Here is a 16426-nt window from a genome sequence, read left to right as displayed (position 1 = left end):
AGGAAAATAAGACGGAGGGTGTACGAAGCTCAGCCGTGGGTCTCCAGGCGAGGCGAGCCCCTTGGGCGCTCCTCTTCTTTCTTCCGCATCCACAGGAGGCCCAGCTGGTGTGCCGGTCCTGACGTGAGTGCACCTGGGGAGCCCACTGCTCCCCTGCTCACCCCCACAGCCCCGCAGAGCAGAGGCCTGCTTGCAACACCCAACTGCGGGCTTTAAAAATGCCACTGGAACTGATACTGATCACCCTGGAACTTATGCACCAACAACCAGGAAGGAGCAGATATTTAACGCCAAACTCCTGAAACAGAGGTGTGGACCCAGGAAGCAGGAAGACGAATCCCCGATGAACAGAGCGGAGGTGGCAACCAAACCCAGAACAACTTCACATAAATGAAAAATGAAGATCCTTCAAAAGGTCAACGGAAGAAGTCAATGTATTTATAAAAGGAGATTTCGAAGAAAAGAAAAACAACAACTAAAGAATAAAAGGGAAAATAAAAGTTCCCTCCAGAAATTAGAGGTCAGCAGGCAGCCTGAACTGAATGGGTGAGGCCCGCGTGGGCATCAGGTGGATGACAGACAGGCATTCCTGCGGAGCTGGAAGACAGCCCAGATTCAGGGCCATGTCCAGGAGGGGAAGGCGGGGAAACCCTCTCCTGAGGACGGCAGAGCAGACTTGCATTTCCTCAGCCTCTTGCTGGAATCACTGAAAATGAAGAAAGAAAACTCCTTTCACTGCCACAGTAGTGGTACTTCTAGCACAATTTTTTTTAAAACGAAGCCAATTTATCTGTTTTTCTTTTGTCACTTGTGATTTTGGTGTCATGTCTAAGAAGCTACTGTCTAACCTGAGGCTGTGAAAATTTACTTCTGCGTCTCCTCCCAGGAGTTCTACAGTTTTATTAGTAACTCTGACATTGAGGTCACTGACCCATTTTGAGGGTTTCTTGTGTATGGTGAGGCAGAGGTCTGACTTCACGGAAGGATTTATTTCTGGGCTCTCAATTCTGTTCCACTGACTATGCGGTCGTCCCTGGTATCCACGGACCCTGTGGATCCGCAGATGCTCAAGGCCCCGAGGGGCCCTCCGGGTCTGCAGGTTATGCGTCCACGGTTTGCCTGTGGTTGGATGAGTCTGCAGCCACAGGGCGTGGCCTGGATCGCTGTCACAGTCCAGCCGCTCGTGTGGGATCTCCAGCTCTTCTTTTTCGAGATTGTTGTTGGTATTCTAGGTCTCTGAATTCCCACATACGTTTTAACACCAGCTTGTCAAATTCTGCGAAAGAGCAGGGGTCTCACAGGGTCACGGACAATCTGTAGGTCATTGGTGGGTACTGCCCTGGTAGCAGCTGTATGTCAGCTGACCCACGAAGATGGAACATCTTTCCCCTGGTTTATGTGGGTGCTTCACTTCTTTCAGTGGCCTTGTAGTTGTCAGTGCCCAAGGCTCTGTTTCGTTTTTAGCGACCAGTTTCGCTGCAGCTCCAATGTGTTTGGGACTGAGCTGAGCTGGCCCTGGTGGTCGTCAGGATCGGGTCGCCCCAGAGGGATGGGGAATGGGGGTGAGACATATGGCAGGACCCCTGGGCTCCCACAGCTGAGCTGCAAGCTCCCTTTCCCTGCCTCGGCTAGAAGCACGAGGGACAATTGCAAATAGGCAGTTACAAGACACTGTAATAAGCACCGCCTGTTAATACAATGCCAGTGAATATGCTCTCCAAGCCAAAATCTTTAATTTTAATCTTTAGCCATTCATTGAAGGGAAAAAGAAAGCCCAGCTCAGTTCCTCCTGACATTTGATTCTGGCATTTAAAACTCATCTTTAAAGATCATGTTTTTCAGAGACACAGAGTGAGATTCACTGAATTCGTTTCAGTTGCATGGAGGCATTTCCCGCCCCATAATTAATAGAGCTTTTCAGAGAAAACGCCGCTCTTGTTCTATCACGAATCAGTACTTCTAGTAGACAAACACAAAGGCAAATGGACAGAGTCAATTGTTTTAGGGTGTTACACATATTATTGTGTTTACTTTTTAGGAAAAAAATGCAATGTTAAAAATGATGAATATTTTTATAGCTGGATTCAACATAAATGCCACTGTGATTTAAGTTTTAAAATAAAGGAAAATGGATAAATACAAAAGCGAGAATAATTTGACTATATAAATTTTAAAAAAATCACTGGATGTTAATTTAATTAGAAACTTATTGTGCTTGAGAATTTGCAATTAAAAAAAGAATTTATTTATTTTTGAAATGTCTGCCGTGTCCGGTCTTCATTGCTGCTCCTGGGCTTCCTCCAGGCGAGGCGAGCACGGGCTCTTCTCTGTCCCGGTGTTCAGGCCTCTCACTGCGGGGGGCTTCGCGTTGCCGAGCACAGTCTTCTAGAATGCTCAGACTTCAGCACTTGCAGCTTCAGGCTCCAGAGCACGGGCTCAGGAGCTGTGGTGCTTGAGCCTGGCCGCCCTGCAGCATGTGGAATCCAGACCAGGGATCAAACCTGTGTCCCCTGCGTTGGCAGGCAGATTCTTAACCGCTGGACCACCAGCAAAGCCCCTCACTGCATTTTCACTGCTTTTATTTTGTGGGTTAAAACTACAGATTTCCCCTTTAAGAAATTAGCAGTTGACCATCAAGGAGCATATAAGTTTTCAGGTTCTTTTAATTTTTCCCCAAGAATTTTATTCTTTTTTGATACCATTGTAAAGTCAACTGTTTTCCTAATTTTATTTTGGGATTGTTCATTGCTAATGTGTTGAAATATAATTGATCTCTCTATATTGATCTTGTATCCTTCAACCTTAATGAATTTGTTTAGCAGTTTTAAATATGGAGAGTGAAAAAGCTGGCATAAAACTCAACATTCAGAAAACCAAGATCGTGGCAGTGGTCCCATCACTTCATGGCAAATAGACGGGGAAACGATGGAAACTGTGACAGACTTTACTTCCCTGGGCTCCAAAATCACTGCGGACGGTGACTGCAGCCATGAAAGTTAAAGATGCCTGCTCCTTGGAAGAAAAGCTGTGGCAAACCTAGACAGCATATTAAAAAGCAGATACATTATTTTGCTGACAAAGGTCCATTAGTCAAAGCTATGGTTTTTCCAGTAATCATGTATGGATGTGTGAGCTGGAACCTAAAGAAGGCTTAGCACGGATGAATGGATGCTCTTGAACTGTGGTGTTGGAGAAGACTCTTGAGAGTCCCTTGGACTGCAAGGAGATCCAGCCAGTCAATCCTAAAGGAAATCAGTCCTGAATATTCATTGGAGAGACTGATGCTTAAGCTGAAGTTCCAATACTCTGGCCACCTGATGCAAAAGTACTGACTCCTTAGAAAAGACCCCGATGCTGGGAAAGATTGAGGACAGGAGGAGAAGGGGACGACAGAGGATGAGATGGTTGGATGGCATCACTGACTCAATAGACACGAATTTGAGCAAGCTCCGGGAGATGGTGAAGGACAGAGAAGCCTGGCGTGCTGCAGTCCATGGGGTCACAGTTGGACATGACTGAGCAACTGAACAACAACAACAAATAGTTCTAATAGCTTTTTGGTAGATGCCTTAGAATTTCCCACATTAAAGATAATGTCATCTGTGAGCAAGAGATGGCTTCACTTCTTCCTCTCCAATATGGATTCCCTCACTTCATTTTTTCTTACTCTTTCCCTTGTTTTAATTGTCCTGGCTGGAACTCCCAGTACTGCATAACTTAAAAATTCCCTGTATCTCAATTTCCTCAATTATAAGACAAAAACTAATAATAATGCTGCTAATGGTTAAGCATGAACTTCCAGATGTTGGTTTTAGAAAAGGCAGAGGAACCAGAGCTCAAATTGCCAACATCCTCTGGATCATTGAAAAAGCAAGAGTTCCAGAAAAACATCTATTTCTGCTTTATTGACTATGCCAAAGCCTTTGACTGTGTTGATCACAATAAACCGTGGAAAATTCTGAAAGAGATGGGAATACCAGACCACCTGACCTGCCTCTTGAGAAACCTATATGCAGGTCAGGAAGCAACAGTTAGAATTGGACATGGAACAACAGACTGGTTCCAAATAGGAAAAGAAGTATGTCAAGGTTGTATATTGTCACCCTGCTTTATTTAACTTATATGCAGAGTACATCATGAGAAACACTGGGCTGGAAGAAGCACAAGCTGGAATCAAGATTGCCGAGAGAAATATCAATAACGTCAGATATGCAGATGACACCACCCTTATGGCAGAAAGTGAAGAGGAACTAAAAAGCCTCTTGATGAAAGTGAAAGAGGAGAGTGAAAAAGTTGGCTTAAAGCTCAACATTCAGAAAACAAAGATGATGGCATCTGGTCCCATCACTTCATGGGAAGTAGATGGGGAAACAGTGTCAGACTTTATTTTTGGGGGCTCCAAAATCACTGCAGATGGTGACTGCAGCCATGAAATTAAAAGACGCTTACTCCTTGGAAGCAAAGTTATGACCAACTTAGATAACATATTCAAAAGCAGAGACGTTACTTTGCCAACAAATGTCCGTCTAGTCAAGGCTATGGTTTTTCCAGTGGTCATGTATGGATGTGAGAGTTGGACTGTGAAGAAAGCTGAACACCAAAGAATTGATGCTCTTGAACTGTGGTGTTGGAGAAGACTCTTGAGAGTCCCTTGGACTGCAAGGAGATCCAACCAGTCCATTCTGAAGGAAATCAGTCCTGGGTGTTCAGTGGAAGGACTGATGCTAAAGCTGAAACTCCGATACTCTGGCCACCTCATGCGAAGAGCTGACTCATTGGAAAAGACTCTGATGCTGGGAGGGATTGGGGGCAGGAGGAGAAGGGGATGACAGAGGATGAGATGGCTAGATGGCATCACTGCCTCAATGGACATGAGTCTGAGTGAACTCCTGGAGTTGGTGATGGACAGGGAGGCCTGGCATGCTGCGATTTATGGGGTCGCAAAGAGTCGGACACGGCTGAGCAACTGAACTGAACTCACTGAGAATTACTTCAACAGGAAAAAAAAAAAAGCTTTTCTTCTGCTACAAAAATCTAACTTCATTAGATTCAAATATCAAAATATGCAAAAAAGCACAAGGTCAAATATTAGTGGATTAAACATATGCAAAAAATATAATTATGAGAAAACACTATAAATGTCTAAACTTAGAACAGTAAGAAAGGATGTATTTTTCATAATTAGGAATGTCAGAGTTACTTTAAAGAAAGATATCTTAGGCTGGACAGTGAAACTGGGATGGAAGTCTACACAGAGGCTTCTGAAGAGAGCTCAACCCAGGAGGGGGTTTGGGACCGAGGGCTGAGCAAGAAAATGTCAGTTTGATTTTCACCAGAAAAAAGCCCTTGCGGGCTGGCTGGATCCTCACGGCCATGGTGGGAAAATCAAGTCGAGTTATATAAACTGCAGAATTACATGCACAAAACCACAACATGTGTGCAGAGAACACCCCAAAGTTACACAAACTACACAGTTACACGTGCAAAACCACAACATGTGTGCAGAGAACACCCCAAAGTTACACAAACTACACAGTTACACGTGCAAAACCACAACACGTGTGCAGAGAACACCCCAAAGCAGTCCAACAACAGCGTGGAGGTGCCTACGGACGCTCTTTATGTCTCTCTTTAATGACTAGTCAAAATCTCGCCCCAAATGAAAGCCCAGAATTACTGGGACCCAGGAGTCACGGAGCAGCAGGGCCTAAAGCAGCCTCCGTGGCCCACAGCCCAGCCACCTGCCTGACGTGCTTCCCTGTGAGGAGCTGGGGCTGCCAGCACGGGAGGGCCAGGGCCTCCCTGGGGACCCCTCCCCGGAGTCCTGTGCACACTCTGTGCCCCACAGTGCTGGTCCGTCCCCAGGCCTTCCTGTCTAAGGGGGACCCACACTCCTGCCCCATCCCCACTGCCTGAGGGCTCAGCTTCCCTGGTGTATCGGCTCACCGTCCACTGCGAGCCTGTGCCCGGGCTCCACAGCGTCACCTCCTGAGAGCCAGGGCCCCTGGGCGTGGCTCAGAGCCACGCTGATGGCCTGTGCAGGCGTCCAGTCCTGGGGTAGACATGCCTCGTGCGGACGTGTCCTGTCCTTCATTCCTGCCTCTCCACTGTAAGCTGTCAGCTGCTGTGTCTCCAATATCCCGACTTGTTCTTTTTACTTCAAATACAATATATTTAGTATTTCTCCAACCATCAAATTCCTGTTTTTTTTAAAACTTCTAATATGATGTAGAAAAATTTGCAAATCACATATTTGATAAGGGGTTAAGATCCAGGATATATAGAGAACTTTTAAACTCAACAACAGAAAACCAAACAACTCAATTAAAAAATGGGCAAAGGACTTGGACAGACATTTATCCAAATAATATATATACACACACAAATAACATATATATCCTCAAATAATATATACACACACAAATAATATCATATCTAAACACACACAAATGGCCAATAAGCCCACGAAAAGATGTTCAGCGTCTCTGATCATCACGAAATGCAAAGCAACACCACAGTGAGATGCCATCCCCGATCTGTCAGGATGGCTGCTATCAGAAAAGCAAGGAAGGAGCAGAGAAAGAACGGAAGGAAAAATTTGAAAGGAAAAGAAAAGAACAAGCGTTGGCAAAGACATGGAGCAGTGAGAAACCCTCTGCGCTGTGGCTGAGAAAGCGAACGGTGCAGCACCGTGGAGACCAGTGTGGAGGGCCCGCCAGCGTGCCCCTGATGGCTCAGCTGGTAAAGCACCCGCCTGCGATGCAGGAGACCCCGGCTAGATTCCTGGGTCGGGAAGATCCCCTGGAGAAGGGATAGGCTACCCATGCCAGTGATCCTGGGCTTCCCTGCTGGCTCAGCTGGTAAAGCACCTGCCTGCAGTTCAGGAGACCTGGGCTCGATTCCTGGGTCGGGAAGATCCCCTGGAGAAGGAAAGGCTGCCCACTCCAGTATTCTGGCTGGAGAATCCCATGCACTGTATAGTCCCTGGGGTCACAGAGAGTCAGACTGAGCGACTTTCACTTTCCAACGATTATAGCAGAACAGCGCAACCCAGCACTCCCAGCGTGGGGGAAATGGACGAAGCGGAAGCAGTGTCTTGAGGCGACGTTTGCACCCCACGTCCAGAGAGGATAAAACACGGAAGCCGCCCAACTGTCCCTCAGCCTCTGACCGGCTCAGCAAAGTGTGGTCCGTCCACACCGCGGGACACCATCAGCCCAGAAAGGAGCGAACCTTGACCCCACGTGCTTGAGAACAAGCGCATGATTCTGCCATGCTCACGAGGTGCTCACAGGAGAAGAGTCACAGGTCAGGGGGCGGGGGTGTGTGAGTGTTTCCTGGGGACGGAAGCTCAGCACCACAGGTGGAAGTGTGACGGGGACGACAGCGGTGTGCACAGACCCGGTCCCACCAAACTGTGCAAGGAGAAAACAGCGGGGCATGCATCCCACTGAAAACAGTGTTGGCCACACACACCCCCCCACACACAAAATCCCTCAAAACAAAATCCCAAACGGCTAAGCCTGATAAAACTGTGTCTACAAACCTCACTCCTGCCTCTTAACCTGGAGATGGTATGAAAACCGCCGTGGGCACCCGCCGCTGGGCAGGGCTGTGTGAGGGGCTCCTGCCCATTGTGGCCCCGGGGGCCACACCCCCCCGGGCTGATGCAGAACCCCGACTCCAGATACCTGTCTAAAGGGAAAACGCGGAGCGGGCATGAGGAATCACTGAAGAAACTGAAAGCCAGAAAGCTCCACAGGCATTAAAACCTTCAGGAGAAGTTGCATGGAAACACGCAGGTAGTATGTTAAGTTTGAAGAGAGCCTACAAGCGTGTGTGGTCCAATTCCAGGTGTGCTGAGCTAAGGCACGGGCAGAGGCTGGGGGCACCTAGACGCCGTGTGTGGCTGCCCCCGCCCGGGGCGACCCTTGGCTGTGGGCCTTCCAACATCCTTATTGTTCTACAACGAACACACACGACTTGCACGAACTTGGTGTCGGCTGTGACCCAAACAGGCAGCATTGGGAGCCCCGCGTGCCATCCTGGCTGGTCTCCAAGGTGCCAGCTGTGAGCGCTTCACTGGGGTGAGCCTGGGGTTCAAGGTTAATCCTGGGGGACACGCTGGTAGGGAAACAGTGAAATGAACTCAAAAAACACAAGCTGTAAACACCGTACAAGCGGAGACCCAGCATGCGCTCTGTGAGAGGGCACGACAGCTGGTGCCTGCACTCAGCTTTCTGGAGAACCTCGGCGACTTCCTCCAACTGAAAGGAAATCAGTGACTCAGTTAAGTCCCTTAAGACAGAGCAGGAATCATGGAACCAGTATGACCTAGAAAATCCCCTCAGCTGCAGGGGCCACGCTGGGGACACCTGAGCACGTGCACACGTGTGTGCAACACACACAAGGCTTTCCTCAGCAGCCCTACCCTTAACACCCGGACAGTGTCACCATGAGCAGAGCAGGCTCTAACTCAGATGGGGGCAGGGGAGGGTGCTGGGCGGCTGAGCAGAGGCCTGCGCGGAGACCCCAGGCCTTCCTGCCCCAGCTGGTCCACGCGGCCCCCACAGGCGCAGACAGGCGCCGACACGTCAGGACAGGCCCTGAGCAGAGCTGCACCCACACTTGGAACATACGCTGCCGCGAGCCACCCCGGCTGAGACCTACCTCTTGGTCCCAAGCTGCCCCACCCAGCGTCCTTAGGAAGAGAGAAGGCAGCTTGCCCCCCTTAGGGAAAGGGAACTGCGGGGGGGACAAGCTGCAGGCCACGTGACCCCGCAGAGGCCCAGGCAGCCGGGGCACCCACCCTACGTGGGCAGAGCCTCCCTGCAGGCAGCTGGGGAGGGCGGGGTGGAGGCTGAACAGAGCGACCACCTGCAGAGCAATCTGGAGCCGCGTCCGCTCAGCTCTCCCAGCTCAGCTCTCCCGGGCTCCCCTGGTCAGAAGGAAAGGCTGCCTTTCCTGGTCAGAAATGAGTGCCACGTGGGGAGAGCAAGGGTTCTGGGGGCAGTGTGTGAAGCCGGGGTAGGGGCTCACAGGCCAGACGCGTCACCGGGCATCCACTCCACCTCTGCTGCCCATCTCCTGCCAGGGTGGCCAAGGACACAGGCCCACTGGGCGTCTCAGGTCCTCAGGGATCAGCTCCCAGGTGCAGACCACCGTCAGCGCGTGTCCTTCCTAGGACCCTCTGCTGAGACACTGAGACAGTGGCTGTTTTCCACAACACAACGCGGGGACGGGTTTCCCTGGGCGCCGCCTCCAGGTTCTCTTCCCTCTGCCATTGGTCATCCTCGCTGGCCCGTCCAACAGAGTGCACGTGCCAACCCGCAGGCGTGCACGAGTGCAGGTATGCGTGTGTGCAGGCGTGCACGAGTGCAGGCGTGCGCACATGTGTAGGTGTGCACGAGTGCAGGCGTGCGCGTGTGCAGGCGTGCGCACGCATGTGTGTTGGTGCTTCGATGCCACAGCTGGGGAAACGTCCACACCCCTGGCCCATCTCATCCTGCCACATTCCTGGGCTTCAGGGTTGAAAATGGAGACCAGCTTTCTAAAACCAAATGACAGGTTTCCAGAGCTGGCAGGACCACACGGAGGCTGCGTGGGCTGGAGACACAGGGCTCTGGGAGAAGCCTGCACTATCCCCACCTCAGAAGCTGAATTACTGGCTTCTCCTGAGATCAGACCAAAATGAGTTCCGAGGCAGTTTCTCTGCCATATTCAGGGTGTGCGTGCGGGACCAGCGACAGACATCTGGCCGTGGTACTCTCTGGAATTCTGGCTATGTCTTCCTGGCCAGAAAGAAAACATCAAGTTTTTACTGGAACAGCAACTTCAAGTCTTGCAGAATGGGACTTCATGACCAGCATCTGTCCTCCTACTTGTCCCATAGTCAAGCCAAAGCTTTTGCAATTCACAGAAAAGGAAGCCCATTCTGGAAATTCTGAGTGTGTTAGGAAACAGGGAACATGAGCAAGCTTTGTGTTCACTGGGCCCCCACCCCCAGCTGGCAGCAGAAGCAGGCACTCACTCCGGGAAGAGGTGCCCCTGCCCAACCGCGCCCCAGATGGTTCTTTCAGTCCCCAAGTAGCACTCTGCCCACAGACCAGGCAACAGGGAAGTGACGGCTGACCTCGGGCCCTGACTGGCTAGCGAAGGGCCTGCTCTGTGCCCCTCCCCGACGCTGCGCCCACGGCCTGGGGGAGGCCCTGCAGGGTGCCCGCCGACAGGGCAGGGAGCTGGGCATTGTTCACTGCCCGCCTCTGTGTGCACGGCCAGGGGCCTGGTGCGGCCTCCAGACAGCTCCTCTCATGGATGAGAACAAAGACTTTCCGGAGCTGAGGCCAGACCTCTAATTTAAAACCATGGAATTCAGTTAATTAACTGAAAACAAGTCATGGCTTTGCTAGATCAAGAAGTTGGCTGCTGACCGACCGGGGAGCTAGGAATGCTATCGATAAATGCCCGATGTTGCTTAAAATAAGTCACAGCTGAAGCTCCACCCTGCCTCCGTCAGACAGACTTATGCCTCCTCTGCCCGCCCTTCTACACGAAACAGAGGTGTCTGAACTAGTAACTAGTAAGAACCATAAAGTACATCTTGCTCCATCATCTTACCTGAATGTAATAAACTTAAGTTTGTTGCACAAGTGAGCGTCATGTGTGAAGCTACTCATAGATACTGGCAGCTATTACTTATAATGACACATGAGCTGAAAATACAGTGTCAGTAAATGGTCCTACTTCTATAAATTTGCTGCTGCTGCTAAGTCGCTTCAGTTGTGTCCAACTCTGTGTGACCCCATAGACGGCAGCCCACAGCCTCCGCCATCCCTGGGACTCTCCAGGCAAGAACACTGAATTGGGTTGCCATTTCCTTCTCCAATGCATGAAAATGAAAAGTGAAAGTGAAGTCGCTCAGTCGTATCCGACTCCCAGCGACCCCGTGGACTGCAGCCCACCAGGCTCCTCCGCCCATGGGATTTGCATGACCACGCTAAATGGAACTTCAGTATTTTCAGATATCACCCAAGGCAGCCCCTGCTGTCTGCCAGCCTCAGTGCCCAGGCCTGCAGGCCCTGTCTCTGGCCTGCTTCCCCTGCGGTCCTCACCACTCTGGGGCGTAGAGCCGCTCACTCCACGTGAGGTCATGGGCTCAGCAAGACGCTGAGCTTCACAATGACTCACCGTCAATCCAAGGAACCACTCCAAAAGGGGACTTTTTAATGGTACAATTCTCATATTTGGGGCTCAAAAGCTTCCTTTCTTAAGCCATTAAGAATTTTAAAAATTTTAGCTGAAACCACAGTGAGACACCACTTCAAACCCACCAGGACGGCTAGACTCAAAAAGTCAGGTAATACTCAGTGCAGGTGAGAACGTGGAGAAACTGGAGGCCTCGCTGGTGGGAGGGAGACAGGGAGCCCCCCTGGAAGGTAGTGGGCCCCTGAGTGCTCACGCACAGGTGACGGTCCAGACACACGGACAAGCGTGCCCCCGATGTGCACACGGCCGTTCACAGCAGCAGTGTCCGCCGCAGCCCGGGGGGAACGACCCCAGCTGACGGTGGAGCAGAAAACGGGCCTGTCGGTACCGTCCTGCCGCTCACACGGTTCGCCAAAGCTGCGGTAGGCAAGGCGTGAGCGGGGAAACGGGAAGAAAAGTCGAGGGGCCATAGGGAAGGCAGACACACTGCTTGCTCTCGTGGCTGCGCAGTGGACACGGCCACAAGGCAACACACGGCTTCTCGGGCGGGGCTTACACGTGTTTACATAGCAAATGTGACCTGCAGGCATGCGAGGAGGTGGCGACACGCACGCCCAGGGGCAGTGGGCTCAGCTGTCACGGGCGGGAGCAAGACACAGTGCGGCGTTTGGCTGATTTTCTCTCTCCCCACAGGCGCCATGGAGTGTGATTCCACCAGCAAAAGGGAAACAGTACTGCCCACCGTGTCCCACAGAGGAGACCCTAACACACCACGCCTCGGGGAAGCCAGCCACAGAGGGCCCCGCACAACCCTCAGAAGCAGCCCACGGCGCTCACGTCTCGGGGGACAAGACGCGCGTCCCGGACGCTCAGAGGCAGGGCCGAGGGTGGAGCACTGGCGGGGAGGCGGGTGGCAGCTGCAGGGCGCGGGGGTCCCCGTGAGGCTGGGACCTCGGGGAGCTGGCCGTGGCGGCGGCTGTGCGCGGCTGTGGCAGAGCCACCTTGTGCGCTCCACGCGGGCCGCCGTGCGGCTGTGAGTGCCATACCTCAGTGAAGCTGCTCGGCGTGTGCAATGCTGCTCTGAACACCTCAGTGAAGCTGCTCGGCGTGTGCAACGCTGCTCTGGAGACAGCAGCCCAGCTTCGGAGAGGCTGACTGTGGGGCGCCCGGGCAGCAGCATGGGGTCCAGGGACATGCAGGGGGCCCGTGGGCGGTGGGCGGAGCCGGGGCTCCACGGGGAGGGGACAAGCTGCGGCCTGGGGGGCAGGGAGCAGGGCGGGGGCTGCCCGTGAGACTCGGCCCGGGGGGCTTCTCACAGAGGCAGAGACAACGCTTCAAAAGTAACCAAACTGCTACCTGCATCCTCGGCCCCTGAGACGGAACCTTCGGCGTCCCCGTGGGCCTTGCCCCGCTGCACCACCGTCTGCACCAGGAGGGAAGGTCAGCATATCAGCCCTGCGGGCCCACAGACATGCCCGCGGGACACTCAGTGGGAAGTAAACCAAACGAGCACACGGGGTAGGCGTGGGCGGCCAGAGAGCACCCCCACAAACCGCAAGCGAGTCCCTAAGGCCAGAGGACGCTGCCACACCTCGAGAAACAAAGCCCCCCCCCCCGGGAGAGAGCACATCCCCTGCCCAGCTCGTCTGCGCCCTGCCTGGCCCTGGGCCACACTGGGCCACATGTGGACGCAGCCTTGCTGCCCTGACCTGCCTTTAGCAGCAGAGCCTGGCTGCAGGCCCACGAGACCACCTCTGAGCTACCGAGAGAGGCCACTGGCCAGGGACCTCCCACCAGGCACCCACGTCCACACAAGCCCCCAGCGCGGAGCAACCAGCAGGCCACAGCGCGCCTCTCAGGGCCCAGCCTGCTGGGTGAGGGGGTGGTGCCAGCGGGGGCACAGGGGGTGGTGATGGGGGGCAGGGAGGGGGTCCGGGTGCAAGCCAGCCTCGACTCTGCGTCCTGGACCCGCGGGGGAAGGGGGCAGGCAGGCACACCTTCTCTGCAGCCCTTCCCAAGCAGCCCGAGAGGTGTGTCAGCAGCCAAGACACCAACACCAGAGCTCCGGGACACTTTCTTCACAGAGACCGCGGTCCTGACCGCTGGCAACAGCTGCTGGGAAGGCCTCACGAGTGCTTCCCACTCCGCACACCTCTCCACCCCAGAGCCTGGATGGCTGGTGGCCTGCTTGAGCAGGGGGACACAGCGGAAGCCACAGGGGTGAACCCCAGCCAGGACCTCACGGCTCCCACCCAGAGCACACGCCCATCCCCATGTCACGCCAGCTCGCTGGAGGGTGAGGGCCACATGCAGACAGCTTCTGGCTGGGCCTAGACTCAGGAGTGAGGTTGTGCTAGCCCCTTGGCCGGGCCAAGCCAGAAGACCCTCAAAGCCAGCGCTCAGACGTGCAGGAAGCATTCAAGGTTCACTCAGGTTATCGAGTCCGGGGGTGGTTTGTTACTCAGGGAAGCTCACTGACACAGCTGTGGAGGATAGGGCACTAACAATACAACTCATTTACAAAAATACATTTTGAACTTTAGCTTCTCCTGAAAGGCGGACTTTAGGCACCACAGGCGCAACTTAAAAAGTACCCTACCCAACTCATGACGCGCAACAGCAATGTGCCTCTTTCAATTTCTGGACTCCGCCAAGTATCTCCAAATACCAAACATGACGGTTCTATCTGATTAAAGGAAACAGCAATTTCAATTTATTAAGACTTTGACAAATTCGATATATTCTGAACCTTTATACAATCAAGTCTCTGATTTACAAGTGAATTTCTCAGAGAAGAATCACATCTTATTTGTGACTCAGCAATAGATGGCTGCTTTTCTCCTTTTTTGAGCTCAGGTTTAGTTGATAAAGACTATTAACCAGGACCAAAAAAGACACTCCGAAAGTAAACCCTAAATAATGCAAAACTCTCTTCATTTCTCTCCTTCCTTCCTTCTTTCCTTTCTTTCAAACACCTAAAGCTCTTCTAAACCTGCGTGCATGCTAAGTCGCTCAGTCGTGTCTGACCCTTTGTGACCTCACGGACTGTTGCCCACCAGGCTCCCTGTCCGTGGGATTCTCCAGGCAAGAACACTGAAGTGGGTCGCCATGCCCTCCTCCCGGGACCTTCCTGACCCAGGGGTCGCACCTGCGTCTCCCGCACTGGCGGGCAGACTTCTCACCACTGAGCACCCGGGAGCCCCCTCTGAAGCCTGGACCACAGCGAGTGCGTTCACCACAGGGCAGCTTCATGGTGGAGATTCTTCCAAACACTGGGCTGGAAGAGACCTGGAAGCCCAGCTAATTCCCAGACTTTAACCGGTTCCTCCAGGTGACTCATCGGAGGACGGTGAGAAGGTGAGAGGGAGCAGAGAGCCGCCCGCTCCCCGGGGCGCAAAGGTGCCTTCTCCAGACTCCCTGTCCTGCAAAGGCAGCCTCTTGCAACACAGGCGTGTCACTGAAGGCGGACGGGCAGGTCCTGCCAGTTTCAGTTACCTGCCCGATTAAGTGATACTTGCTTTCTTCCTCAGGTGAGACCTAAGAACCTGCAGGGTCTAGACACTAGGCACCCAGGCACCGGATGCCTGCCACAGAACATGTGAGCAAGAGCGGCCGGCCAGCCCTGGGCTCTGAGCTGGGGTGGGAGTGCCTGCTCCTCCCCGCCCTCAGCTCCTGCCTCACCTCTGCTTTCACAGCGCTTTCTGCAGGCAGGCTCCAGCTTCCTCCAGCCCCTCACGCCTGCCCGCCTTCTGTGCTGCCCCCGACCTCCCCCCAAGCACAAGCCAGCCTCTGCTCAAGGTAGAGTTCATTCTCACTCTAGTTTGTCACATTAAGAGCAGGGGAATGCAGTCAAAGGTATTACTTTACACTAATAAAAAATATTAGAAAAAATAATTTATTTCTGCATTCCCTGGTAGCTCAGCTGGGAATCTACCTGCAATGCAGGAGACCCCAGTTCAACTCCTGGAAGATCCCCTGGGGAAGGGACAGGCTACCCACTCCAGTATTCATGGCCTCCCCTGGTGACCCAGACAGTAAAGAGTCCGCCTGCAATGTGGGACACCAGGTTTGACCCCTGGGTTGGGAAGATCCCCTGGAGGAGGGCATGGCAACCCCCTCCAGTATTCTTGCCTGGAGAATCCCATGGACAGAGGAGCCTGACGGGCTACAGTCCGTGGGGTTGCAAAGAGTCAGACAGAACTCAGTGACTAAGCACACACACACACACTTATGAAAATGAGCAATTTTTTAAAAGACCATTCACTCTAATGCTATTTAGGAAATCAGAAAAAAATCTTTTCAAGCGTTTGCTATATTCAATTGTTTTTGCCAATATTATCAGCGCAAGCTACTACAGGGAATTTTCAAAGTAAAAGTGTTCTTACTGCTGACCCAGAAAAACGAGGTCTGTGCCAGGCTCCTCATGTGCGAGCGGTCAGCCCTCACCCAGCCACCCCGAGAAGCAGGGCCCAGAGTCGCCCCCACATGCAGACAAGGAAGTGGACACACGGCGATGCTGAGGGGCACCTCTCACCCAGCCACTGGGCCACCAAGACTCAGGAGCGGGCAAGCTGGTTCCTGCCCGCACCGCACAGCCCTCAGCCAGCCTCCCGAATGCCCACATTGTGTCAGAAGCTTAAAGGAAAGTCAGCAGAAGTAACTCTCCAGGCTCACTGTTTCCAAGCATTTTGTTACCCAGCTACTTGAGGCAACTTGATAAACAGGCAAAGTCTACTACCAGCAACGAGGAATCCGGCCCGTGACTTTCAGCTAGCATGAGGCACAGGCCAGTGGGCTTCTTACCTCAACGTCAAACAGCTCCACGGAGTCGTCCAGCAGCTGCACGCGGAGGTGCGTCCGAGCCGCTGGCCACGCCACCCCCGCCGGGGGGCCCTGACCGGGCTCCAGGGTGCTGACGCCCGCGGGGGTTGCGGTGCCCAGGCGTGCCCCCGGGGTCTGCAGGACTCTGTATGTTCCTTCCAGCTCCCCCATTCCTCAGCAGCTGAGAAGGAGTGTGCTGAAACAAACGGAAAACCCCAATCATCTTCAGTCACTTCAGTTTTAAAACATAAGAAAATTACTGGGTAGACCGGAATTCTCAGCACTGATTTTGCACCTCTGCGAGTCTTAAACTACCTCCAAACAGTTTAGAAAGATTATCTTCTCCTCATACACGGGCGGGTGGAGCACAGATGCCCGCCAGCAGCAGCCCCGGGACCAA

The 16426-nt window shown here is 53.0% G+C and overlaps 1 protein-coding gene across 2 annotated transcripts in view; it reads right to left on the bottom strand.

The window, feature by feature from the left end:
• FARP2 (FERM, ARH/RhoGEF and pleckstrin domain protein 2) overlaps nt 1-16197 on the bottom strand; it is a 90840-nt gene extending 74643 nt beyond the window's left edge. For both annotated transcript variants that reach the window (XM_068966687.1, XM_068966688.1), the window contains exon 1: nt 16009-16197. In XM_068966687.1, coding sequence (XP_068822788.1) covers nt 16009-16197 — 189 coding nt within the window. The remainder of the gene's footprint in view (nt 1-16008) is intronic.
• Between the last annotated feature and the right edge of the window lie 229 nt (nt 16198-16426).

This window comes from Capricornis sumatraensis, chromosome 2, assembly GCF_032405125.1.
Source record: "Capricornis sumatraensis isolate serow.1 chromosome 2, serow.2, whole genome shotgun sequence".
NCBI lineage: Eukaryota > Metazoa > Chordata > Mammalia > Artiodactyla > Bovidae > Capricornis > Capricornis sumatraensis.
This window is presented reverse-complemented; position numbering and strand designations above follow the sequence as displayed.